Source organism: Alternaria novae-zelandiae (assembly GCF_023758075.1).
Source record: "Alternaria novae-zelandiae strain BMP 2774 chromosome Unknown scaffold_2, whole genome shotgun sequence".
In the NCBI taxonomy this organism is placed as follows: Eukaryota; Fungi; Ascomycota; class Dothideomycetes; order Pleosporales; family Pleosporaceae; genus Alternaria; species Alternaria novae-zelandiae.
The window spans coordinates 476,826-503,330 of NW_026056962.1; the positions used below are offsets into that span (position 1 = coordinate 476,826).

The following is a 26,505-nucleotide window of genomic DNA, read 5'->3' on the forward strand; positions in this document are numbered from 1 at the left end:
GGAACGTCAGAACGAAGATACCCGTGGGCATTCAGGCGTTGGATGTTTTGTGATTTGGAGTTGAAGCCAAGAATTTTGATTGGTTCAATCATGCATCTCGTTCATCGATCATAAGTCAGTCCCTATCGTCTCATCCATATCCCAAACTCTCTAGACTTTTGCCAACGCCAAATACCCCATACTATATACATAATCTAACCCGAACACTGCACTCGACAGATGCGTTTAGTGTGCACCGTTGGACTTGCTCTGGTTTGCCCGCCTCTCGGCGACAGCAGATGCAAGGTTCTCGAGAGTGTCGACGGTGCTATCCCAGTCAATGCAAGCATCTGTGATGGAGACACCCTTCTTCAGACCGCTAGGTCCCTCAGGGGGGACCTTCTGGTTGCCCTCGTTGATGTTGGATTCGATCATGACACCAACAATGCCGGTCTCACCGTTGCGGATCTGGTCGGCAATGTCCTTGGCTACGAGGGGCTGGTTGCGGTGGTTCTTGTTGGAGTTGCCTATCAGATATTAGTGTGTGTTTGTAGAGCATTCTTGTATACAGGAACGTACCGTGTGAGCAGTCGACCATCATGACCTCAGGCAGGTTCTTCTTCTTCAAAGCCTCCCTGGCAGCCTTGATGCTGTCCTTGTCGTAGTTGGTACCCTTGGATCCACCACGAAGAATAACGAAGCAGTGCTCGTTACCTGCCGTCCTGGTGATAGCAGCCAGACCTTGCTTCGTTACGCCCATGAAGTGGTGCTTGGCAGCAGCAGCACCAATCGCATCGACCGCCACGGTCAAGCCTCCATCGGTACCGTTCTTGAATCCAATAGGGAAAGAGAGACCAGAGGCTAGCTCACGGTGCAATTGTGACTCGGTTGTTCGCGCACCAATAGCACCAAGAGAGATAAGGTCGGCGAGGAACTGTGGAGAGATAGTGTCGAGCATCTCGGAGGCAATGGGCATGCCCGCGGATGTGAGGTCCACGAACAACTTGCGCGACACTCTCAGGCCCTTGTTGATTTTGTAGCTCTCGTCAATGTCTGGGTCGTTGATCAGGCCCTTCCAGCCGACGGTTGTGCGTGGTTTCTCGAGGTAGGCGCGCATGATGATGCAGAGGTTGTCTTGAAGCTTGTCGGCGAGGGCCTTGAGGCGCTGGCAGTACTCGAGTGCCAGCTCTGGGTCGTGGAGCGAGCAGGGCCCGACCATGACGAGGAGACGGTCATCTTTCTGGGTAATGATGCTGGCGGCTTCCTTGCGACCTTGAATGACGGTCTTTTCGGCATGTGCGGGGATGGGGATCTCGGACGCGAGAAGTTGGGGTGGGATCAGCGGGTCGTAGCCAAGTACGCGCACATCGTCGCTCGGGTTGATAGACATGTCGGGTGTTTCTGTTGCAGCGGGAGCCATTGTACAGTGAGTAGGCTATCTTTATGTATATTAGTAGGCTGTCTAAGCGACTGTCAATTTGCGGTCAGTCTTACTTGGACTGTGGCACAGACGTATGCGGATGTACAGCAGCGAGGTTGTACAGGGCGTGCAGTAGAGTGCAAGGAGGGGCGTTGAATGTCTCAAGTCAGAAAATCAAGCGCGCAGATGGTGTATGCAGGCGCAGGTCCGAGGTCGGCGAGAATAACAGGCAAAGGGTATAATGAGGGCGTTGCAAATACAGTCATATGCCACCAAATTATTTGGGAAACTTTAGGTCGGGGTGGGGCTGATGGTTGGTTCTGGTCCCGCAGGCTATCGATACACCGTCGACGGAGCTTTGCAGCTGCATGTGCGCCAAGCTCGTTACCCTGGAATTGGGAATCGCCCTCTTCCTGTTGGTCAATGTACGTGTATGTTGCTGCTGGAGCTCGACGACGGCGTGAACATGACCTTTTCCTCTTGGTGTAGTCTGCAGATCGGCCTGGTTTTGAATTCTGCTATGAGGTGGCAGCTGGCAGGCTGGATGGAAGCGTTGGCGGCACTGTCTGACCAAAGCTGCAGCAACGGCTCACTCAGCCCGTATCCCTTCCAACAGCATCTCTCCGACCCCTAGAGGCCTGCATTCAGCTTGCGACATGTCCAGGTGGCTACACACACACGCCTCCTGCCACATCCCGCCATGACAAGTGAACGTAGGCTCCTCCCCTTCCCCTTGGACATGCAGATACACAGCCCACGTGATGCCGTACCTGCCTCGGTTTCGGCGAGTTCAAGGTTTGGCTTCAGTTGCCAATCACCACTCCGCCACGCTAAGCCACACCATCGTCGACATCATCGCGACTATCTCTCGCACGCACCGCCGGCAAGCGACACCTCGGGCTGGATCTGGACGGGCCTCCAACTCCCGGCAACCAAGTCGCAAGTTCCCCCCACAGTCGCTTGAGGCGCGCGACTCCACCATCCAAGCCTTGGTTCTTTTCATGCGACCTGAAACAGCGCCCCTGATAGTCATATCAACCCCCCGCCCGGCTTGCGTCAAACATACCGACCAGGTCTCTCGATCGCAGTCCCGCTTCCTCAGCCGCACCCCTCTCGACCCTCACTGCACCACCACAATCATCTCGTTACCATTCCACCGACGCGTTGATCGCGTTGCGCCGACGTAAGGAAGGACCACTCGTTTAGTCTACATCACCATGTCTGCATTTCACTTCATGGCCAGGAAGCGAGGGCGCGACGACGATTCAGACTCGGATTTCGACGAGGAAAGGTACCCCAAGGTATGTCGGCAATATCGTGTGCCGGGCTTTGGCTAATGGCGGTACAGAAATCCCGACCGGGCAGCAACGAGCCGACCAACCTTGACCAGTTCCAACATCAATCGCTGTCGACCCCACCAAGACTCTTTACGGACATCCGGTCTATGACACCGGCACATTCAGAATATGGAGGAGCGAATTCGCCGGATTCGATATATGGTGGACCTGTCTGTATATCAAGAGAATCAAGTGGCATGGACATGGATATGGATATGGACGACGATGACATGGATGTTCGGAGCCAGCCGCCAGAGTCGCCCGCCTTCAACTCGTTTGGCAGCAACTTCATGCGACCGCCCATGCTCCAACCATCGCTATTCAACTCAGACGCCGTCAACAACAATAGTCGGATACCCACACCCATACACCCGACTTTTAAGAGAGGGGGGATGAGCGGATTGGGTTATCCGATGAGCGGATCAGCCGGTGGCATAGCTATGAACAACTCGAATGTACCGTCCATGCAGGCACCTCCACCAGCCTGGAAGGGACAGAGGCAGGATGTAGACGAAGATCGGACTAGACGCATGCCTTCACCCATATCCGAGGACGATGACATTCCAGATACGCCAACCGCTTTCACCCAGTCACAACTATCGCGACTTAGTTTTTCGCACACCAGTACGGCCGATCAGATGGATACCGAGTCATCCTCCACCTTGGCCCCACCTTCGACGCCTCGCGGAAGGAAACGAAGCGGTGCTTTGACCGGTATGGGACGTTTCAGTATGGGTTACCGGGAAGACTGCGAGAAGTGCAGACAGCGGGTTCCAGGCCACTATTCACATTTCCTACCATAGAGAAGGTGGGCCTAGAGACAGCGGACTCGGGTCATTGGGGTACGGCAGCGTGGCGAACCTTGGTATTTGCCCATGACATTCGCACCACGATACTCACCTACACGGGCTCTTCAAACTTCGTCATCATCATTATCCACACTTACGGCGTGGCGTTTTCATGCCTCATAATCGGCGTTTCATCAGCATGGCGTTCCAGGAGTCTTATCATGCGTTAACGATATCCCTCTAAATGTACAAGTATTCTACTATTCGACGATAGCAATTCCACAAAAGACACTCGTCATCGTACTTGCCACTTGACTGAACGTATCATTGTGCACCGCTCTGTTTCTTAACTGTGCCCAACTATAGCATGTCAGAAACACTTATCGGGCCTTCTTCTCCGGCACCACGAAAAGAAGACCTGCAACAGTATACATCAGCAGGTTTTTCCAAGATGCAATACGGTATAGCGTTACGGTTAAGGCCAGCAGAACATGGTACTGTGTGAAACAAGTGGGACCTGGGGTGTAGTGAAACGAAACGGCACAGCGCTTCCTGTGGCGCAAAGCAAATCTCGTCATTTGTGAAACGAACGATCTGAGGGTTCAGAGTAGGTCTAGACCAGGTTCGCGGGTGTCTTGTGCCGTGGTGTAGATATCGAACGACAGCGAAGGGACTAATCAGGAAGGTGCGACGGGGATGCTTTATGTGAGGCATGTAAGGCGGCCATTCGGGAGTTGGCAAAAGAGTGCAATTTCCGTAGACGATGGTGTCAGTTGGGGATTTTGTATTGGGAAACCCACCAGTGGTGTACGTCGAACGGAGAGGATCAATGATGTCGATTCATGAAGAAGAGTTTTGTGCACTTGTCTCTACATTACGGGACATGATCAAAGTAGCTTAGTATGTTGGCGCGGTCCTTCTACAAGCAGACGCTTATTTTTTAAGATGCATCATATGCCGGTATACTTGATTGAGAATCTTATAGGAACGGCGGGCATTTTAGGATGTATCCTAAATCCAATAACAACGAGCAAACTTAGTTAGGTGGTAGTAGCATAACCATCAGGATCAAACTTTGACATCAACTCCTGGGATAGAGCAATACAAAACAAGAGAAACCATCATAGTGATTGTTGCCAGTTCCCATGAACTCACCTACTACCGCCTAGCTAGAATCTTCCTCGTCGGCTGGTGGCAGCCATCGTATGATGCGCCATATATCCCTGATCTCATAATAGCATTCATAATGTTTCTTTGCGTACCGAATGGCGCGTGAGCGGTTATCCATAGCACTGATGTCAGGATCAGGTAAATTCGCGAGCAGCCTCTCGTAGTATGGGTTACTGCGCTCCGCGGGACCCCGGGGCTTCTCTTTCATATACTCACGATACCGGTAAGCTAAGGCATAGGGGTCTTGTCGAATCGGAATAGGTTCAGTCATGACTACAGTGGTTACAATATAGATGTCGTTCCGCGCGAGGGCGAAGTTGATGTGGAAGTTTGTGGCCTGGTAGAGTAGTAGTAAACCAGGCTGACATCAAGCGTTTATGAGTAGGGACACGCTCGGCTGTGTGACATTGTGAATTTTCGCGCAACAAAGGTTGAATAGATGACCTTGATGTGAGGAGCCCTTTCTATGCACAATGTCGTACTAGAGGAGCAGCGGCCTGGGAGGAATTTGTCAGTGGTGACTGAGTATACCTCGGGTGCCGAAATCGCTCCAAACGCTCATGTAAATCGACACGAGATGGCGGCAAGATCGTAATCTTCTTCGGAGAAAAACCGAAGGAAGTTTGCTGCTGCCCGTGGTGAGCAAGGCGCTCCTTTGCCGGGCTTCATTGAGATCGGTTTGAAGACCAATGGCGGAAAGGCATTCTCAAAGCGTGGCTGTCATCGAGATTGCTCTTGTTGGCCGTCAAAAAGTATGTGAGATGACCATAAAAGCGATGACAGGGAGGAAAAGCAGCATCAGTAACAGGGGACTCTGTTGCAAATAAAGGCATAAAGACCCGTGGACATCAGAAGCTCGTACGTCCACGGGTGGACGCAACTCGAGAAAAGGTTGCCAAATGCATCCTATTTAGAGGTATGATGTAGAATGGGATACGACGGAGTACAGACTCTACCGTATATGCTCAGCGACGTAAACAAGGTGTACAGCGGATACAATGCGAAGCCGTTGGAGCGCTCATGTTCCCTTGACCTCGGTCGCGGCTGCATCTGTTTTTGTGGGGCGCAGCATCTTGGCGCCCGCGCTTGCGGGATAGCGGCTAGCGCTAACGCTAAGAGTCTGGCAAAAATTGAGCTTCCGAAGAATTTCTCGAACACCACTTCAACATGTCGTCGAAGTCGTACGTTGTCCCTACACCACGCGCAGTTTCCAAAGCTAATCCTTACCCAATAGAACTGTTCCCACACAGAGTGAGATCACGCTCGTGCCTGAGAACCTCCTCAAGAAGAGGAAGTCTCAGGAGAAGGCTCGTGAGGAGCGCGCGATCGCAACACGCGAGAAGCGAGGTACGACCAACCCCAGCATGCTATCGACGATCCATGAGGGCGATTACGATGATTATAACTACCACACTATCGGCTAGACTACGGTCAATGTTGTCGAACTGTTAACCATCTTTCGGGAATGATGCAATCGTCCTCACTGGAGCTCATGGCATGACACACTGTTGCAGACAGCGCTGACATGACACAGACAAGAGCAAGAAGAAGCGCGAGGTCATCTTCACGAGAGCCGAGAAGTATGTGAAGGAGTACCGCGATGCCGAGCGGGAGCGCGTGCGCTTGTCGCGCGAGGCCAAGAAGAGCGACAGCCTATACGTCCCCGCCGAGCCCAAACTCGCCTTCGTCGTCCGGATAAAGGGTATCAACAAGATTGATCCCAAGAAGCGCAAGACACTGCAGCTTCTGCGGTTACTTCAGATCAACAATGGCGTCTTCGTCAAGCTTACCAAGGCGACTATGGAGATGCTGAAGATTGTTGAGCCCTTCGTTGCTTATGGCTACCCGAACCAGAAGTCGGTTCGTGAGCTCATCTACAGTAAGTTCGGTACAGATGCAAGTTTACTGCCAGATATTAACTGGGATACAGAGCGTGGCTATGGCAAGGTCGACAAGCAACGCCTTCCTCTGACGGACAACGAGATCATCGAAGAGAACCTTGGCAAATACGGCATGATCTGTATGGAAGACCTTATCCATGAGATCTGCACCGTTGGGCCGAACTTCAAGGCTGCTTCGAACTTCCTCTGGCCGTTCAAGCTTAACAGCCCTACTGGTGGCTTCCGCAAGAGGAAGTTCAAGCACTTCATCGAAGGTGGTGACTTAGGCAACCGGGAAGACAAGATCAACGAATTGATCAGACAGATGAATTAGACCACGCGAGGTCAATTTTTTTTTGGGTTTCGTCTCTGGTTTGGGCGTGAAAAGCTTTGGGATATACCACGGGAGTGAGCATTTACATCGGCGTTTGGGACCTCTGACCTTTAAGTATCATGGTCACTTGACGAGTCTACGTGCAAAACGCACGCCATCTGAATGAATCTGAAATGTTGCGCTGTGTTCGCCTCATACAATTTGGCCATCAGAATTTCGTGCTCCTTCGGCAAGGACATTGCAGTCGTCGTGTACTTGCCAGTGTCATGCGATGCGGATTAGCGGCATGTGTTGCCAGCGCACCACGAACGCGTTGGGCACTGTGTGAGCCGAAAACGCGCGTGCGACCAATCTTCCAAGCAGGAGCCTTGGGTATCTTCGAAATGCGCAGGATATTCGCAGTAATTGCTTTTCATGGCCGGTCTGGAGGGTACCACAGGCCCAGACGTTTGGAATGGGTAGGTAGGAAATATCTCACTGCCGCCTCAGCCATCTCACGATGCCTGGCTATCCTCACACTTAGTCACGTGTCACTCCTGCGCTAAGCCACTTTGATTTGAAGTTATCTTAGCAACATCGCTTGCCAATCCAGTACCGCGTGCATCTCCTTGCCGGCACTTATTTATTCCTTCTCCAGCCCATAGTGTTCGCCCTCACCGCATCCCTGACGTAAACTCAAGTGCCGTGAATATCGTTGTGGACGACGTAGCGTTCGACTCCACACGAGACAAATATTGCCTCCTACGTGGGATGGTGAAGTCAGCTGCATGACCAACACGATGTTTCTGGTGCCTGATGGAAAATCACGGTAAGGGCTGCAAGCGTCACTATGGGTATTGATGAGCTCGAGGGGCCAATCCGCGACCAAGGAAGTGGGTAAGAAATATGTTGGACGGTGTGAGTGGAGCAGGTGCCGGCCTCGAAGGCTCGAACATCCTCACATGCATACAGTGGGCACCTGCTTACGATATTGCACCGAGCCCAGAGGGGGGCGCCGAGCGCTTGGGTTGCCAGTGACGATTGCACGAGCAGCAATTTGGCGACGAGGACGTTGATGACGCTCGCCTACAGGCACCAGGCAGTCCGGTTTCGCCGCCGACGTTGTCACTGCCACGCTACCATGGGCATCAGATTCGGGATCGATTTGCATAAGTCGCGCTGATCGCGACACCCTCCGTCTTGCCCATGGTAGGACGTGGCCCCGCCCGACGGACAAGGCCAGGCGTCGCAGGAGCGCTCAACGGCCGCGGCACAATTTTGCACTGCGAACGGGTCCGAGTCGGTGGTGAAGTGCGCGATGGCAGTGCTATTCTTGGGGCCGGCGTATTGCCACGGCCACGACACGAGAGCAGCCATCAAAACAAAACGCAGACTGGCACGGGGCTGCGCGTCGCCCAGTGCAAATTGACTCCTGTCTTCACAACTCAGGCACTCGAGCACTGTTCACAACCCAAGCAGCTCAGATGACAGGTGCTCACCACGGCGCAGCGGACCAGTGAGGCCGCTACTGCAGGCGCGCCAAAAGAAGAGGGCGATACGTGGCTGGCTTCTGTCGCGGGTGCAGAGGGTGTCCCTGGCAGCGTTCATTGGCCGCGAGCGGTGGAGTTGTGCAGCGCTGCACCACGACTGCAGCGCTCCTGCGGCGAGAGTCATGAGTGCCAGTCACCGCAAGACGCGGGCTGGAGTCGACGCTGCGACCCACTAACTGCAAGAGGCAGAGTTTTCATAGCACATGAGTGGAGGAGCGGGCAAGTAATGAACCATTCTTGCAGGTGCGGCCTTCGGATGGCGACGGTCTTGCGGGCGTCCCAGAGCCCCTTCGCTGCTGCTGCTAGGCCTTCGCTAACGGTGTGTGTCGAATACACCCACATCACCGCCCTCTGCCCTCCCCATCCTCACTCTCCCCGTGCCCCGTCTCCCCATCTCCCTCGTCCTGTCGTCGTCGCAGGCGTTGCTCGTCGCGACACAGTCCCCAAGCCCCAACGGACGTGCGCCCCCAATCTCGGCTGTCCGGCATCCCCAGCCCGCTCATCAGCACCTCCCGACGCTTGCTCTGTCTCGCGGGCTTGCAAACGAGCACACCTGCACTCACGGGTAGACGTGTCCGTCTGGCTCCGACACCCAACGCCTCGTCCCCTCCGCCGCTGTCCACACGCTGCGAGTGCTTTCTTCGGCTTTGGTTTGGGCTTGTACTGTGTAATAGTCCTTGGTTTCAACCTGTTTTCTTTTGCCGCCCATCCCCAGGGACCTCGACTCTCCGCGACATCTCCCACCACGACCTCGCATCGCCGGATCTATTGACTTAGCCCCGGTCTGCCTGCGCTCCATCACCCTCGAGCTGCCCTTCACCTCTCGCCGCGCCCTTTGCCTCCCTTCCAGGCACTTCTCCGGCCACCCACCGCCTCCGCGCAACCACCAGCGCGACCTATTTCCACCGCCCACAAACACCTCCCGGACGTCGCATTTCCTTGAATGAGCACATCTTTCTAGAGGGTCCGTAGGCAACTCTAGAGGCGGCGCGAACGAGAAGACTGTACGTCACAAGCCCCAAGCCGCTGGCCACGCCCGTCACGCCAGCACTCACTAACACGACGCCAGGAGCCTCGCCAGTCTTCTCTCTGCGGCAGTCCCACACCATCATGCCCTCCTTCTACCCCCGGCATAACATGCCACGGCTATCTCCCCAGGAGTTCGTCCCCAGCTACCACTCTGCCTGTGGCGCCTCATACCCACCGCAGCAGCCCGCGTACGCTGGCCCCGCGATCCGGCAGCAAGATGATGGTTACGACTTCGCAGACCGCTACGGCCAACTGGCCATCGCCATGCCACCCATGTACCCGCAGGCCGGCACCTACCTCAGCAGTGCGCCTCCCAGTCTTCCACCTGCGAGCTCCTTCTACGATCCCATGGGCGCAACCACCCTGCCACCCATGCGCGCACAATCCGGCCACGCGTTGGCAGAGGCGGCTATGCAGCAGCAGCGCGTGCACGAGTACAACCAGCGAATGAGTCAGCCCGCCAAGGAAGAGAAGCCTGTCGGCGGCGTGTCTGCAAAGCTGGACTATGACATGGACGTCATGACCGACTTCGTGTGCGAGACAGCCCTACGACTCATCACGCCCGGCCGCATGATGCCCTCGTCGTTCCGCAAATGGGTACACCAGGTGCTTTGCGCCACACGGCTGCCCTCGGCTACCATCCTGCTCAGCATGTACTACCTGTCCAGCAGGATGCCTATGCTCGCTCACGAGCCCAAGACCGACACTCACCTGTTCCGTCTCCTCACCATCGCGCTTGTGCTTGGCAGCAAGTTCTTGGACGACAACACCTTCATCAACCGTTCGTGGTCCGAGGTTAGCGGTATCCAGGTTCATGAGCTGAACGAGCTGGAGCTAGAGTGGCTCGTAGCAATCAAGTTCAAGCTTCATCGCGATCCATCTGAGCAGCATGGTTGGACATCATGGTCAGAGCACTGGAAGGACTACCAGAACAGTGCTGCTGCCCGCTCTGGTCGCAGCAACAAGCTCAGCCCTATCGACACATCGGTACACCGACGCTCACTCAACCCCAACAAGCCGCTTCCTCCTCTGCCGATGCACCAGGCCTACACTCCACCGTACGACTATGCGCCCAAGTCGGCACACTCTGCATACAACCCTCCGACCTACTCGCAGTACGACCCATGGCGGTCCGCTAGCGAGCACTCTCCTGCGTCAGCACCGACCACGGGTCCTACCACCCCAGAGTACTACGGCACAACGGGTACTTGGGCTCCAGCTGAGGGATACTCGCGTCGCACCATGTTCGGTTTCCCACCCTTGTCTCAGCCCGCCCCTGCGCAAGCGCTTCAGCAGCCGTCCAATTATGGCCCACCCGCCTACTCCACTCAGTACACACCGTCTGCATGGAACCAGCATGGTCTCAGCTGCGGATGTGCCTACTGCGTGCAGAGGCACCCGCCTTACTACATGGCTCCTGGTTATGGCCCACAGGCTGTTGCCGTCTAATTGCCCGCCACCTACCGGCCGCATATCAAAGCGACATCGCCTTGCCACACCTTCACGGATACATATTCGGCTGCCCATTCCAGCACTTCCTTTGTTCAAAAAGTTACCTTCTGTTTCGCGAAGTACCACGGCCTACCAAGCCGACCCAGTTCCGATCACTGGACACATCTGGCTACTTCGATTCCCTCGAGTCTAGACTATCAGATACTCTCAAGGTGCCATTGCCTTATTCCTTCTGCTATCTGCAAGCATATTGGTGCGCCTCCGGATCTCACGAAAACGCACAAGGCTTGCGATCATCTTGCATGATAGATTTCACTGGTTCTTTTTCCTTCGTTTTCCTTCACTCTTTCCTTGTATCACCGGTATTACGTTTTAGACTTTGGTTTGTCCATGGTCTAATAGGAGCATGTCAGCGAAATTGTGGGTTACGGCGTTCCTGCTTTTACCTGGGTGTCATCTCGCACCTTACGATTGTTCATTTCTCTAGCGCTGCCTCAAGAATGTTTACGGGGCTGCCTATCTCGGTTTATGGATTTCTCTTCTCTGGAGTCGGCTTTTGCACTCGGCACACCAAGCCTCTCCATGCGACCAAGCCTTCGGTAGCGACCAGCATCACGCCACCACCGGAGGGTCGCTTGTTACGTTCACGACTTCTTTCCTCGATCCTCGCCTTCCGCTGTAGTCGGGTTGTAATTAATGGCACAAGATCAGCGATGGGATTCGCTTTATTTCTTTCGGAGTGGTGGAAAAAATACCTCTTGCTTTACACGGTTCTGTTTGGGCATTGCTTTGGGAAACGGGGGGAAAGATTTGCTTAGTGTATAACTGTCATACAACGAGATACCCTGACAAGGGGGTAACATCAGAATGCGAAAAAAAAAACATCCTAGAAAAGCGGCACAGTCGCACAGGAAACGCCAAATTCAACTCTACTTCTTCTGGCATCCGTGGCTCTAATTGTATGTTCGATTATGTGACAGGTCTTGAAATGTGAGTCAGTCACACATCCTTCGTTTGAGCAAGAAGCCACGGTGCTAATCCCGCAGTGACTGTCATCACGGAAGCAACCGCGACCGGCTTGTGTAAATCAAGCAAGGATGATGTTTCGGTCATTTCGATCTGGGCGTAACATAGCCTGGGTAGTTCGGTCTCAACGCCACCCGGCACCACTATCAAGCGTTCCCGCCATCCCGTAGAACCCGTTCTGACAGACGACGTTGGAGCACTGGATCCCGTGTGCTTCCGCAAGTGCGCATTACACGCGAGCGTTTTAGATCTGCTCCAGCCGTGTGTAGGTGCAAACCTCACGGATGAGGTCGAAATAGATGGCCGCGGCCGAGTTGACTTGCGACTGAAAAGTAATCAAGGTTTGTTTGTATACCCGGTTTGTATGAGTGACCCAAAGCTAAGCCTCACTCGATCGATGCTCGTCTTCCAACACGTTATTCGGTGAGTAAGAGCAAACCATGCAGTAACAAGTTGCAGCAGGATTGGTGTAGCCTAACTCTAGATCATCTTAGCCGTCCTGCTAAGTTTTTTTGTTCCGATATTGGCTGGCTCAAACAAGGACTATAGATCAAGATGCATTTTGGCTATAAATCGTCTTCTAGAGTATGCTCAGGTCTCTGGTACCTCTGAAGAGTAACTGAAACACGCATTCGTCTCATTACGACAAAAGCCTGTGTGCTGACCGATCAGTAGAGTGCTTAAGTAGACGTGCGTGAACTTCCAGAGCACGTCTGTATCATAAGTTTATATAATGATAGAACCACAATGGAATGCGGCGAAATCGACTTCACGCTTTCCTTCGTGATTGACAGGAATGTTGTTATCGGAAATCACGTCGTACAAGTGTTGAAAGGTAGCCTGGAGGGCTCTCGTTAGAACCAAGTATCTAGGTACTTGCGTGCCAGCCAATGTGCACAGCTGATCATGTGGCCTCCCCAGGCCATTCTTTAACCCACTCGACTAACTGCTTCAACACTCGATCCTGCACCTCTTTCACTCCCGCGTTGACCTTTCCGTTCTTCGTATTCAAGTCACTAGTGTGAACACCGTCAGGCACAATTTCCACTGGTACCTGCTTGGTACTCTGCAACGGACCTCCGGGTCTCCCTTTTGCCGAAACACTGATCTCTCTCCACGGGTCGAATTCGCCGTTGACGAAGATCAGCCGGCTTGTGTTGGTGATATTCCAGCCTCCAAAGTACGTATTGAAGTGCTCTTCGGTTCTCCCCGCTGCGAGACCATATGTTTCTCCATTCGGTCCAGGGGGGAAATATAGTCCGCACTGACGAACCCAGTAGTCTGTTGTTATGAGGCGAGAAATGAGCGATGGCCGTCCTGAGGGAGCGCCGACTTTCCAGTTTCCGAAGGGTTCGTTGCAGTTCATCCAGAACCATTGCCGGTTCATGGCGTTCCTCGGCGTCGTGTCGGTGAATAGTGGGGAGCTTGCATTGTAGGTATTGAAGCAGTCAGTATTACCTGTAGTGTTGAACTCAGGATAAAGATCCCCGGCGCAGTAACCGGGGAGTTCGACCTCTTTCCACCATTCCGCGTATCCTTCGAGCGCCTTATCGACACCAACACCCGCTTCAGACGGAAGATCGTTGAGGGTGGCATTGACTGCGTTTTCAATATAGTCGCAGAACGTGAAGAAGCCCGTGTTGTAGGTGAACTGATTCCCTAGCCAAAGATAGGGACCACGCGCCAGAGCGTTCATGAAGTCGTCGTTGTGAGCGACGTCTTGCATGCCAAATTTGGCCTTGAGTTCGTGTTGCTCATCCCGAGAGCCAGCGCTGAGGATATCATCCATATGGTCGATGACAAGAGAGATGTCTCTACTACAATTCTTCGGCATAGCTTCTTGTATAGGAAGGAAGTAGGCCCAATAGTCAGAAACAGATTGAACTGATGCACTCGAAGCGTAGTAGGCCCATATAGTGCCCGGGTCGAGGCTTGCAATCCACACTAGCAGGGCAGCGAAGTAGCTACCTCCTATAGCTACCCATGGAACATCTTTGGCACTACTGCCAATTCTCTCGTCGGTAGCGAAAGGTAATTGGACTTGACGTGCGAAATATGTTATATCCTTCATGCTGTTCTCGACAGTAAGGTACTTCAGGTTTTCAGTGGTGAAGTTACGGAATGGTGTGCTATCGCCCCAGTAACGATGTTCGAGAACAATTGTAGCTGCGCCAATCTGCTCAGCCAGGGCTCCTGTTGCATGGCTGGGGGTTAAGAAGCTGTGGTACATAGTAGCATTGACTTCTCCGGGCGAAAACAGTATCACCGGCGAACCGGGACCCCTCCAGTACGTTGTGTCGTAGTAGTAGAACTGGTCAAAAGTCCCCAGGCTAGGGTTGTTGTGGTCTATCAACTGTTTGAAAGTGCTGTTGTCGTAATAGTGTTTCTTCGGCGGCGGTTCGCTGCCTCTCACGGGTGGAGTACAACCCCAGCCTTAATCGGACGTTAATATATCCAGTTTGTACTCTACCCATGTAAAGACTTACCTCCATAAGGACCGCAGTCATACCAGTCCTCGCCATGAGATTTGTCGGCATACCCGATATGAACGTGGTCTTTCTGAGCTTCAGTGGGAATCGAGAGAGCGGCTAAAACCCACAGTCCTTTCATGTTAGGCAAGATAGATGGAACAATTACAAAGTCTACTGGATGTTGCAATCAGCTGTAAGATTATTATAATCACTCTATGTACGTCAGCTGCATCTATGTGCCGAGTGCAGCCCGAATAGATGAGGTACCTAACGAATCGACAAGACAAGACTGCTGTTTTGCTTTCGTGGACCAGCCCCAGGTCTAAATTCGCCTATGAAAGACCCCCACGACGACAATACATGTCTATTTCTCCGATGTGCACACCCTGTTGCGTTGTGTAATGATCGACGATGTCCCTAGGCAACTGAACGTCGCTCAGCACCCGGGCAGGTATTGTGGGCCACGCTCGCCTCATCTACAGAACTATCTTTGTTCATACTGCGGATCCGATCGATATCGAAATGCGTTTGACACCTGCTCGAGATCGCGCTCAGCTCCGTCTTCCAAGTCAGCGATCAAGAGAACGGCCCGTAGCGCTTATGTGGACGGCTCGTATAGTTCTAGGAAGAGGGGTAATGCGAGAGGTTCCTACATAGGCCCGAATTTTGCTTAGACGGTCGCAAGAAAACCCGAGGTGGCTGCAGAAAGCTTCCCGCGTCACCCTGCTGTTGGGAGTTTGGAGGTTGTCGGCCCGGGCCCAGGAGACGGGGCCCGTGGCTTGGCAGCGTTCTGATCGGCCGCTCACGCTTACGCGCACGGACACAAACATCGAAGCTTCACGTGCGCAGAAATCCTCAGAGGTTTTCATGTCTCATCGAATGGCTCAACTTGTTTCGAGGCCCAGATTAAGTACAATATCATCATTGCTAAAATAGGTAGCATACACAGCTTCAGACCTCGGGATCATGTGCTACGCGGCAATGCGGCTGCCTTGGGCATGGCTTCTATACCCCAGCCCGTACTGATCTCAATATCTCTTAATGCAGAGTAACCTTCTCCTAATTTAGGCATTTGGCGGCTGATCGTATGTGACGAACTATACCACTTTCTTCCTCGAATATTCTCCCAAAAGACTACTCATAATCGTCCCGCTCGCATAGCACGTGTCTTCTTTCATCCACTACTCTTGCATACTCTAACAATAGCCGTAGCCAGTATAGCTCCATATCTGCCTTACGGAGAACTCGGCGGCTCCAGATGGCCGCGCCCTCGCCAATTGCTGCGGCATGCCTGTCGTGATTCTCACAACTCTTCCCTCGACAACATCCGCCGATAAAGAAGCAGAGTTTGTGCCAAAGATCGGGAAGACTGCCGAGGTCAAAGGGGACGAAATGTTTGTACGGTACGAGCCGCGAGCGGTGCCATTCTTCGAAGATAGTGGCCTTCAACACTAGGGAGCCCGTCATGAGCAATGCACGGAAACGAGCTACAACTGATGTTATGCCACATATCATCATTTGTGAGAACAAGAGTGCCTACCACTGTACGCATTGCCATCAATGTCTGGTAGGTACTTGTAAGTGGCCATGTCAGCCATAGATGTATGCGCTGCAGTTCGGAAATGGTGATCAAGGTAGCTGCAGGCATCCCCGACGTCCCAGCCTCGCCCAGCGCAGCGCAGTTTTGTAAAAGCACCGTCCAGATGCTCGTGCATCCATTTAAAGTGCGGTGGTTCGGGTGCTGCTTGATTCAGAGAAGCATTGGCCCAGTCGATCTGACCACTGCTAATAGCCTCGAGAAAAGTGGAGTTCATTGACGCAACAAATCGATGGCGATGAGACTTCATCCAGGTCAAGGAATTATGTCTGCCACCGGTATTGGAGCCACGCCAGATAGCCTGCAGAGACGAACATACGAAGTCAGTATATGTCTCATATGCATCTGATACAGCCAAAACTTACCTTGTTGCGCTTCTCTGACCACGCCACACTAATAGACGAGTTGACCAGATGTTCGGGGAGGGTAAAGCTTGGTATATCCGCCCAGGTATGGAGGTCAGGAACCGTGATCTCGGCGCTCATGTGTCGTATGTGCGTTGCCGAGAAAATAGGAAGAAGGGTCGACGATGTCGACACAAGGTGAGGCGCTAGCATCGTGCCGTGAACAGCAGCCAACTCTGGTCGATTGCACACATCCTGAACAGCAGAATCCAAAAGCGGTACGTGATTGGTTGACGCGTTTCTTGGAGGGCAGACAATGCTGCGGAAAGAGTATGGAGGGACTTCTACGTGTAGTCCAAACTTTAGCTGGCGAAGCTTCGCATATGACGGTACCGCAGCTTACCTTGATTCTACCCTTTCACGACGTCTTCCGTTCTAGCATAAAGTGCTTTGCTAACACCTCTATGAATATGACTTTGCGCGCCTGCTGAGCGTGACACTAATCGACTATGCTGGCGTGCCTGCTGTCGGGCTCTCTCTATGACGTCCCAAGGAACGAGCACACGAGGCGAGGCATGCACACTTACAGCCACGTCGATGTCTGGTAGCAACGGAGCGATTCTTCTGAGCAATCCTAGTTGATTGTTACAGGTTATATCTTCTCTTGGGCAGTTGGCTCGGACTTCTCTACGTTGGAATGAGAAACTCTGGAGCTGTTCGATTTTCTTTTGAAGCCCGGCGAGAGAGACTAGCGAGGCCGCAGCAGTTTGCGTGGCCTGTGCTGTGATGCCCTAGAATAGCTCTAAGTTGTTATAGATTTGATCCCAGAATGGCTCAATTGATACCTCTTTTAACTGTTGGAGACGCTTATGAAAAGCCTGGAAGCCTGGAGGTGGACATCGTGCGCGTTGGTGCCGATATGATTCTACCGCCTGTGCGTATATGTGCGTTTCTTGAACCGCTAAAGACTGGAAGTAGTTCTTAGCATTGTTGATTGAACGCTTAAGAGGATGCAAAGGAGTACGTGTTCTTAGATACGTGATAGACAAACTATATGTTGCAATTACAAGAAAAGCACACGCTAGAAGTCGGTAGTGTTGCATGTTCGTAGCGAGTATAGGCACGGTAAAATGTTTAGTGTGGAAAGAAAAACATTTAGATTTATTCTTATCCTTTTATTTAGAACCAAGTCGCCTTGTCCTCGACTCTTCCTTCGTCCACTAGAGCGGCCCGATTATTTCCTGCTCTCTAACCTCTTTAGCGCGGGAGCTGGTCCATGATTCTTGAATAGATTAACTTAGGTCTCACGCTTCTCCGATCTAGCGTCCGGCGCGGGAGCTGGTCCGTCATCCTTGAACAGATCGATGTAGGTGTTACGCTTCTTCGACCTAGCGTCCGGCGCGGGAGCTGGCCTATCGTCTTTGAACAGATCGATGTAAGTGTTACGCTTCTCCGACCTAGCGTCCGGCGCAGGAGCTGGTCTATCGTCTTTGAACAGATCGATATAGGTGTTACGCTTCCCTGAATTGGCCCTTTCAGAGCGTTTGTAGGCGCTACTACTCTCTTCTGGCGCAGGAGCTGGCCTGTTATCCTTAAAAAGATCTACGTAGGTGTTGCGCTTCTTAACGTCTTTCAATTCTTCTGCATAAGCTTTGACGCTTAGTACTGTTACTTTCTTATCTGTAGGTTAGAGAAGAACATACGCGAAGCGGTCGCTGCTGACAAGCCGGCCAACGCGACGAGAATAATTAAGCTCTTGTGCATCTTGAAAACTGTGCGTAAACGAGAAGATAATAATTGCTTATGAAGATCTGTCTTAGACAATACAAGGCGTTTGTAGGGCGAAAGATAATTATTCTGTAGGGTTTCTGCTTAGCTATTTGTACATCGCTCTCTACTAGTAAAGACATCAATAATCGAACACTTACCTGGTGATAGAGCTGCTCTCCTGCATTGTGACGCGGCCTGTTAAACTTACGAAAGAGCTGACTAAGCAACAACGCATATCTTGAAAGCTTAAAGAAGTGCCATAAACCTGTACTTACTATGCTAGTTTACTATGCGATAACTATCCCTACTTAATAGGTAGTTTGATAGTAGTCAGCTGAGCCGTGTCTTGATTGAACATGATTGAACATTAATTGTAAGGTTTGTCACTTGCATAGTGTATAGTGAGGCTACCAATAGGACGTATAGGAGAGTGAGCAGAATAATGACGTATCTTAAGCTTACCGCCGAACTGCATACTGAACCTGAACTGCCGTGTTGTGACTACCTAGGTACCCCCACTCATTCGTTGGGATCTGTCAAGGTGCCTTCTGACCGAATCGGATACTTCGAAAGTGAAGCTATCGTCTATGACGGAATTATACTGCATTCATTTGGTGGGCGCTAATCGCTCCTATACAATCGATGTAACTAGATAGACTGAAGCTCCAGCTAATTTGACGACACTTCAGACGGGTATACCAACTTGGTTCGCCTCTCTTCCAAGTCAGCATTGAGCATGAACATCTCACCGCAATGTCTGATATGTCCCTCATCCGATGCGGTCATATGCATCACAATGCCTGTGAATTGCTGTCGGAACTGCTTCCTCCACGAGAAGATGCAATGCACAACATGCTGCTCGTAGGTAAACCATATGGTCCTCCCGGGCTCGATGAGCATCGATAGCTCGGTCCCGTTGATAAGACGGTACTTGCCATCCAGCTCCGTCTGGTATAGCCAGGCGCCCCCCTTGTCAGAACGAGAGGCTGTCGTGAACTCATGCGTGAGATCGAAGTCAATGCATTCCGGTCTCAACCAACATAACTCAATCTCATCGAACTGGCAGTTCCGCGAAATTCCCTCGGCAGTTGTGAATCCGCACAGGCATGGGGCGTCATCCCGTGTCAGCGTTTCGATCGCTTGGGCTCCGACCGCGTAAGCTCCGCATATAGCCAGGGTAGCAACGAGAACGGCAGCAGCTGTTCGTAGGATGAGGTTCTTCCGTGGCTTGGATGTGTCCTTGCTGCTCTTTGGGTAGAGTGAGGTAAGGCCGATTCGCTCCTCTATGATGCTTTCAGATTCGGCTTCCGCGCCCATGCTCGACTGTTGGAGAACAGTCATGAAGCGTTGGGACATTGATCCTGTATACTTATGATTAAGCTGAGTCCTGGCTCCGCATTCGTTCCGTGTGGGTTGGTACCTTTCTTCCTGTTTCACGGGTTAAAAAGAGAAAATTGGTATGCTTCACAAGAGAGAAGAGTATGAGCGTGTACGTAAAGACTGCACAATAGTATCGTGTGGTTCCAGTGGTGATGTTGTTATCTTCGGTCGATCTTCTTGTAGTTGGCTTCAGCTGACATAATATCCAGGAAACAATTAAGTTTGACTAGAAAACGCGCAATCTTCGGCTTCGGACTCGGAACTCAACTTCAACAATTCTAAAGTGGTACCTAGGTAGCTTTCGACAGGCCCGCGGATGTGCCGAAGCAGGACCGTACCTACGGAGCCTGCATGCAGTACCCCTCAGTGATGATGCTCCGAAGGCTCCGTCCCGCGATGTCGTTCGTAAGTATCTCATTGTGATGCTCGTTGCCGTTGATGCCCCCAAAAGCGCGCAGCGGGTTCAGCTATCTCCCGATGACTTTGTATGCCGAAGGCGTTGCACGTAATAGATTCTCACACTTTCTCAGTGCTTACCCAGCAACATGAATCACTCATCGCGTAGAACGCCTCGAAGTGAAGACCCCGAAGAGTCAGAGGGGCTTTTGCCATCCACAGTTCCAAGCGGTGAAGCTCGCACCAAATCCGCCCTCCCACTGCTTTGCTCATGCCTGAGGTACGCTGTGGTGGCTATCTTGTTCTTCGTCTTTGGCTTGATATCCAACAGTGGATACCTGCGCAATGAACGGGGCTCATCTGGTACGTGGTCTTCCTGTCGCTGAATACATGACTAACACAGTATGATATAGAGCCATCGTTCTTGGAAGAGATCGATCGCAGCACTCACCCCAACCATACCAACGTTCCTGTCTTCGCAGGAAGTAACGGAACCATCTGGCAGCAACCGCCAAGTCCAGAAGTTGACGCAGCATGGCATGCGCTAACCTCCGGTTATCCATTCTTGATAACAGAGGACGACATGCGCATCCTTGGCAAAGATCCAGAACGCTATATCAGTGTCCCCCAAAGCTTCGGCTATGGCGAAAAGAAGTTCATCACCCGATTCGCGCATCCACATAACATTCACTGCCTCGACCACATCCGGAAGCGCCTTTACCGTAATTATTACGGATACCCAAAGTATGTTGTAGCCGCACAAATTGAATGTGAGATATACACTGACTCGGTATCTTCACATTTGTAGCGATACAATGGATTGGATCCATACCGAGCACTGTCTCCACGCCTTGGTGGATCATTTGACGTGCTACGTCCAGTACGATGTTCTCAACTACATGTGGGTCGAAGGAGAGCCAGCGGCGGAACCTGAGCTTACCTACAATCGTCAATGTCAAGATCTGGACGCGCTGCTACGCTGGAGCAAGGATAACCGTGTCGACAAAGATTTGCGAGTATACTACATTCAGCCGGCTGCGGGTGATAAGATCTTTCCTGCGGATGCAGATTTCCGCAATATCGAAAAGGAGTACGACCAGAACAACCCCGACCGACCGTCAATGGAGGATCGACGGAAGACGTACCAGAAAGCCTACCAAGATGCGATAAGTTATTGGGAAACGACAGGAGAAGAACCGATCGAGGAACGACCATGGTAGTAGATGTTACTTCTATCACCTGAAGATACCGAAGCGCACAAGGGGATTTGGTTTCATAGATATCGCCATCGGACGAAATTGAGATATGCACTGTTAGTATGGAGGTAGTGTTTCGTCACTTATACGGTATGGGCACTTTATTCACACATCCCTACTGTGTGGTGCGATCTACTCAGGCATCACCTCCAGTCAGCCATCGGGAATACGAGTATGAGGTGGTGTGATCGCCAAATCCCGAGTTATCAGCACTGGCGATATCTAGTCAGCTCTGATGTAGCATCCAGCTTGGCCCATTATTTCATTAGCACTTGAATGAATTGCCTCTACTCTCTCTTTCAGGTGAATGATATCGTAGGTGGATGCAGTTCAGTACAAGCTCTGCTTATTGCATGCGGCACACGATATGCGGCGTGCGACATGCGTCATGCGGACGACACCGGGTTCCGCCGATTCGACCGCGGAACATCGTGCGCTGCGATCGCGCAAGCTGAAGAGCGTCTGCCCAAGCGAATTTGGGCGTGCGCGCATAGCGAAAGAATCGGACAATGAGACAAGCCGCTCTTCCTATGCTGTTGTTGCCTGGTGGGCCCGGCCAGTACCGAGCGAGTTGCATGACGACTTGGATGCATCTACGGCCTTAACGTCGACGATGGCTATCTCCGGTCTGGCCCAACTTTTCGCCGACTACATGAAATGCGGCCGAGGGTGGGCGCGCATTGTTTTCCTCTTTCGCGAATACAATATAGCTCCTATTTAGGCCGCTTGAGTTAGTCTAGACGCGTGTATATATCCAATGTCTCGCCTGTCGCTTCCGTCTCGCATCATACGAAGGCTACTCAGTGAATCGCGAAACTACCAGGTTTGGGGGAAACGTCAGCCCTTTTGGCAAAAACCACACTTTGCTCGGACGCTCAAGATGAGTTCAATAGGTGGTGCAAGTATTGGCGTAGGTCTTTACGCCGTGGTAAGCAATCCAGCACAGATTGCTGCGAAACCCGAGGAAGCCGATGAAAAGAGACATCACCTGAAGAACGGCAAGGGGTTTACGAACCCGTGGGATAGCTATATCGAGTCAAGTGCTTGGGAACTGCAAATCAAGGGTATGCTCTGGTAAGTCCGGCATACGGGAATTTTACGAAGACTTTACAAGTTGCGAACTAACACTCCGTGGTAGGCGCAAGATTACCGGTCAAGCCCACAATCCAGACACCTCGCCACCGACAGTACCAGTCCACAAACCAATGTTCCTTCCCTCCCGAGAGACACCACGACTTCGTGCAACATGGCTCGGTCACGCATGCTACTATATAGAGTTCCCGAGCGGCTTTCGTGTTCTCTTTGACCCTGTCTTTGAAGAATGCTGTGCACCGTTCACTATAAAGAGCCTTAAACGCTACACGCCCCCTCCATGTGAGATTGAAGATCTACCAATTGTCGACGCAGTAGTTATAAGCCACAATCACTACGATCACTTAAGCTACCCAACAATCCAGCGCTTGAAAAAGAAATTCCCCGAGGCGCATTTCTTTGCGCCCCTGGGAAATAAAGAGTGGTTTGAGAAGAGCGGGGTTACGAAAGTCACAGAATTGGATTGGTGGGAGAGTAGAGATGTCAAGTTGGAGGAATTGTCGCAAAAGGGGGGTAGGGCTGGCTCTGTTTCTGTGAGTTCGGTGGAAATGGGCAAGACTAGTGGTATTACAGCAACGATTGGTGCGCTGCCTTGTCAGCATATCAGTGCAAGGACGCCCTTCGACAAGGCCAAGACGCTTTGGGCAAGCTGGAGTGTAGAATCTGGCGGAGCGAAGGTCTACTTTGCTGGGTACGTCTGCTTTGTACCACACTCATGACTCATTCTTTATGCTGACCCTACCCAGTGACACAGGCTACCGCACGGTTCCGGCTAGCATTCCAACCACAGAAGACGACTACTCGGCTGCGTACTCGCACTTACCCACTTGCCCGGCTTTCTCACAGATCGGTCAACATCGCGGCCCCTTCGATCTCGGTCTTATCCCTATTGGCGCCTACGAACCTCGTTGGATGTACAGTAACGTGCATGCTAGTCCCAAAGATGCGGTCAACATCTTCGTGGACACGAAATGCAGGAGAGCGCTAGGCATGCATTGGGGTACTTGGGTGTTGACTGAGGAAGAGGTCATGGCACCGCCAAAGGAGCTGCAAGAGGCTTGTGAGTGGAAGGGGATCAAGGGAGGCAAAGAAGGTTTTGGGGTTTGCGACATCGGGGAGAGTACTGAGTTCGAGTCTGGACAGGCTGCAAGAAACTGAATGTGAAAGCGGCCGACACGATCGAGTTGTGGAAAATCCAAGTGCGTAGTTTGAAGGACAAGGCGTTGGGTCAGCTGGGTACATGAGTATACACGTAATGTATATATTTTTGACTTCACGACGTGCATTCTACACCTATATGTTATGATCCGTTTCCACTTTCATGCGTATAATTATCGCAGGGCTTTCCTTCAATATCTACTAAACCCTTGATGGGTTCTACTCAGAACCTCAAGTTTCCTGAGTTTTCTGCAAGATGACCTTGATCATTTCATTCCCTAACTTGGTCGCCTCCGGGAACCTCGGTTCGAAGTATCTCTGGATCTCCTCGAACTTCTCCCGGTAGCCATCAAAGTTACCCAGACTGACACGCGAGCTCCAGTCCCGGGCGGCAAAGGTGAACTCCAGGTCGTCGGCCCGGAACGTGTTGTCGTCGATGGCCGTGTCGATGGCTTCCTCGAGGAGCGTGGGGTTGCAGAAGAGGTACTCTGTAATGCCGAGCCACATGCGCGAGGGCTGAATGTGTGTTAGTGGATAAGAATTTGGAAGAGTAATGTAAAGAGGAAAGAAAACTGGGGACCTACAGGCGTCGAACAGATCATGTGGTCGTAGGGGACTATGCCTAGCTTCCACCAGCAGTCTACCATGGCGAGTAGACTGAGATGGTTGTTTTTGAGTTTCTTCTCTGGGATTGTGCCTAAAGCGAATCGGTCAAGCAAGTCATCTCGAAGGAGCAGCTTCTTGCCATCCTCGTTATCGCCAAACACAGCCTTGCGAGCGGTATGCACACGTTCACGGAGCTCGTCCCGCTGCCCTGCGAGCATGAGCTTGAACAGCTCGGTTACAGATTCGGCATACTGCTTAATCTGCTTCTTCGCGTCTGGGTTGAGGATCGCAAGACCTGCATAGACGTGCCACTTATTAGAGTAGATGCGGAGGGTAATGTTCATCTTGACGTTCTCAATACCACCGACGTAGCGCGAGCTGTCCCACGGGAATTGATTGTTCGCGAACCATGCACCGCCCATGCTGAGGAAAGCGGCATGAGTAACAGCTTGTGTGTCCGCTGTAATGCGATCATGCTGCTCGGCGGAAAGATAGACGTGCTTGGACCCGAGGCAGGACATAACATTCTCCACGAACGCAAAGTCAGCATCCGAGGCGCGATACTTGATCAGCACCAGTGGCTGCCCTTTCGGGTCTATGCCTGGACCGTGGAGGGAGTGCACGGAGACAATGCTGACGTCTTTAGGAAGGTGTTTGTCAAAAGCCTCCATCTCCGGGGCCTTGCATGAGGTCTGACCACCGACTATTGCGCCGACCTTTGTAGCTGAACGTAGGCTCGAGTCAGTAACAACACTGATCCGTGACAGGAGACGGCATACATGGGCCGAAGGTCTTAACGACCGCGTCGATGTTCTTCGCCTCGACGCTGTATATGATGAAGTCGCTGCAGCGAGACACAAGATGACCACTTTGCATGATCTCAACTCTGGGCTGGCGCAGTCTCAGCATGCGTTCGTTCATTGATATATAAAAGCGCTATCCTACAAAGTCCCGAAACTCTGCCACTAATGTATCAAACTTGTCTGGAAGATCGCAGGCGTGAACCCTTCAACGAGAGCATGTCAGCGCGTTCGACGGAGAGGAATCAATCTGTGAGCCACTGGTTAGCAAAGTTCGCGCCATAGTAATGAACAATGCGATGTAGTTGGTCGTAGTTCAGAGGTGTATAAAATAAGGTAGCGAGAATTCACATCATGGACGGCAACATGCCCAATTACTGCAAACCAAGACGGCAGCAGTGTGGACATGCGCCGTACTCGAGCCAAATGCACTCACGGTCATCATAACGGGGGAGGGGAGGATGAGAGAGTGAAGGACTTACCATTTGCAGAAGACACTGGAGCTCCGAAGCTATCAGTCGCGAGTGCACTCACTTCCAGCCAGCTGTGCTCAGCCGGCGGGCGTACATCTTGCCCATGTCGCCCATGCCGATAATACCGACGCTCTTGCGATCGTCCATGGCTGCTGTTGTGTCGCACGCTCTTGTGCGTGAGTGAGGTGGAGGAAGTCAGCCCATTGTAAAGCGATGGAGGAACTGCAGGTCGCTTGCGGCAGCCAAAGAAAAGTTAAGTAGGCGGCTTGGCGCGCTAAGCACGGCGTTTTGGTTGCTCCGACACCCGCGAACAAGCGAAATTCCACCTCCCACCACCGAAAGTTCGACTCGATCGCCGACAGTGTTACGAACCGCCAGTCACGTCAAGAACCCATATTACCGCCAACATGCCTCCCAAGCAGAAGGTTGCCCGCGCTCCCCAGGAGAACATCCAGCTCGGACCCCAGGTCCGCGAGGTGCGTGCCCAGCAGACATTGGAAATCGCGACGACATGGACTGACAGCAGCGCAGGGTGAGCTTGTCTTCGGTGTCGCCCGTATCTTCGCTTCATTCAACGACACCTTCGTCCACATCACCGATCTTTCTGGCCGCGAAACCATCTCCCGTGTCACCGGTGTAAGTGCAGCCATGCCGATTGCATGCGACAGCCGCTGACCAGCACAAAAGGGCATGAAGGTCAAGGCCGACCGTGACGAGAGCTCTCCCTACGCCGCCATGTTGGCAGCCCAGGACGTTGCTGCCCGCTGCAAGGGTAAGATGATTGGAATTGATAATCTGGAACGGGAACAGGAGCTAACATATGCAGAACTCGGTATCACCGCTCTCCACGTCAAGATCCGTGCCACCGGTGGTAACGGCACCAAGACCCCCGGCCCCGGTGCCCAGTCCGCCCTCCGCGCTCTTGCCCGTGCTGGTATGCGCATCGGACGTATCGAGGACGTTACTCCCACCCCATCCGACTCCACCAGGAGGAAGGGTGGTCGCCGTGGTCGTCGTCTCTGAGCATGTGCGCAAATCATTGGCTCAGTGGTGGAATATGGCATGGCATGGTATGCACGATTTATGGTTTCATGACCACAATCAAATAAAGTCGCGGGGAACGGCGAATCGCCTGGTCTCCTTGTTGTACTTGGCTTCTCCTACGAGATAGTCAAGCTAAATCAACAGAACCCTTTTTAGTTCGAAAAGAGTTCCCGA

General features: G+C 52.4%; 11 protein-coding genes across 11 annotated transcripts; 6 read left to right on the forward strand and 5 right to left on the reverse strand.

The window, feature by feature from the left end:
* Positions 1–225: 225 nt before the first annotated feature.
* Positions 226–1,399, reverse strand: AMT16_1 (Phospho-2-dehydro-3-deoxyheptonate aldolase amt16; the record flags this gene model as incomplete). The annotated part of the gene is made up of 2 exons (XM_049394868.1): positions 226–506; positions 559–1,399. The coding sequence occupies 2 exons, from the start codon at positions 1,397–1,399 to the stop codon at positions 226–228; spliced, it is 1,122 nt and encodes a 373-aa protein (XP_049258732.1).
* Positions 1,400–2,616: 1,217 nt separating this feature from the next.
* On the forward strand, positions 2,617–3,539 carry J4E88_001197 (uncharacterized protein; the record flags this gene model as incomplete). The annotated part of the gene is made up of 2 exons (XM_049394869.1): positions 2,617–2,700; positions 2,748–3,539. The coding sequence occupies 2 exons, from the start codon at positions 2,617–2,619 to the stop codon at positions 3,537–3,539; spliced, it is 876 nt and encodes a 291-aa protein (XP_049258733.1).
* Positions 3,540–5,861: 2,322 nt separating this feature from the next.
* RPL7_1 (60S ribosomal protein L7) lies at positions 5,862–6,908 on the forward strand (the record flags this gene model as incomplete). The annotated part of the gene is made up of 3 exons (XM_049394870.1): positions 5,862–5,875; positions 5,929–6,041; positions 6,229–6,908. The coding sequence occupies 3 exons, from the start codon at positions 5,862–5,864 to the stop codon at positions 6,906–6,908; spliced, it is 807 nt and encodes a 268-aa protein (XP_049258734.1).
* Positions 6,909–9,547: 2,639 nt separating this feature from the next.
* J4E88_001199 (uncharacterized protein) lies at positions 9,548–10,915 on the forward strand (the record flags this gene model as incomplete). The annotated part of the gene is made up of 1 exon (XM_049394871.1): positions 9,548–10,915. One exon carries the CDS (start codon positions 9,548–9,550, stop codon positions 10,913–10,915), a length of 1,368 nt encoding a protein of 455 aa, XP_049258735.1.
* Positions 10,916–12,848: 1,933 nt separating this feature from the next.
* Positions 12,849–14,554, reverse strand: J4E88_001200 (uncharacterized protein; the record flags this gene model as incomplete). Its single annotated transcript, XM_049394872.1, has 2 exons — positions 12,849–14,377; positions 14,431–14,554. The coding sequence occupies 2 exons, from the start codon at positions 14,552–14,554 to the stop codon at positions 12,849–12,851; spliced, it is 1,653 nt and encodes a 550-aa protein (XP_049258736.1).
* A 3,099-nt stretch (positions 14,555–17,653) lies between these two features.
* On the reverse strand, positions 17,654–18,120 carry J4E88_001201 (uncharacterized protein; the record flags this gene model as incomplete). Its single annotated transcript, XM_049394873.1, has 2 exons — positions 17,654–18,036; positions 18,060–18,120. The coding sequence occupies 2 exons, from the start codon at positions 18,118–18,120 to the stop codon at positions 17,654–17,656; spliced, it is 444 nt and encodes a 147-aa protein (XP_049258737.1).
* A 675-nt stretch (positions 18,121–18,795) lies between these two features.
* J4E88_001202 (uncharacterized protein) lies at positions 18,796–19,443 on the reverse strand (the record flags this gene model as incomplete). Its single annotated transcript, XM_049394874.1, has 1 exon — positions 18,796–19,443. One exon carries the CDS (start codon positions 19,441–19,443, stop codon positions 18,796–18,798), a length of 648 nt encoding a protein of 215 aa, XP_049258738.1.
* Positions 19,444–20,173: 730 nt separating this feature from the next.
* Positions 20,174–21,122, forward strand: J4E88_001203 (uncharacterized protein; the record flags this gene model as incomplete). Its single annotated transcript, XM_049394875.1, has 3 exons — positions 20,174–20,182; positions 20,306–20,646; positions 20,711–21,122. 3 exons carry the CDS (start codon positions 20,174–20,176, stop codon positions 21,120–21,122), a joined length of 762 nt encoding a protein of 253 aa, XP_049258739.1.
* Positions 21,123–22,038: 916 nt separating this feature from the next.
* J4E88_001204 (uncharacterized protein) lies at positions 22,039–23,408 on the forward strand (the record flags this gene model as incomplete). Its single annotated transcript, XM_049394876.1, has 3 exons — positions 22,039–22,232; positions 22,297–22,941; positions 22,997–23,408. 3 exons carry the CDS (start codon positions 22,039–22,041, stop codon positions 23,406–23,408), a joined length of 1,251 nt encoding a protein of 416 aa, XP_049258740.1.
* A 231-nt stretch (positions 23,409–23,639) lies between these two features.
* J4E88_001205 (uncharacterized protein) lies at positions 23,640–25,434 on the reverse strand (the record flags this gene model as incomplete). Its single annotated transcript, XM_049394877.1, has 5 exons — positions 23,640–23,924; positions 23,993–24,738; positions 24,794–24,905; positions 24,960–25,020; positions 25,349–25,434. The coding sequence occupies 5 exons, from the start codon at positions 25,432–25,434 to the stop codon at positions 23,640–23,642; spliced, it is 1,290 nt and encodes a 429-aa protein (XP_049258741.1).
* A 260-nt stretch (positions 25,435–25,694) lies between these two features.
* On the forward strand, positions 25,695–26,310 carry RPS14 (ribosomal protein S14, S11; the record flags this gene model as incomplete). The annotated part of the gene is made up of 4 exons (XM_049394878.1): positions 25,695–25,763; positions 25,819–25,923; positions 25,975–26,059; positions 26,114–26,310. 4 exons carry the CDS (start codon positions 25,695–25,697, stop codon positions 26,308–26,310), a joined length of 456 nt encoding a protein of 151 aa, XP_049258742.1.
* Positions 26,311–26,505: the final 195 nt, after the last annotated feature.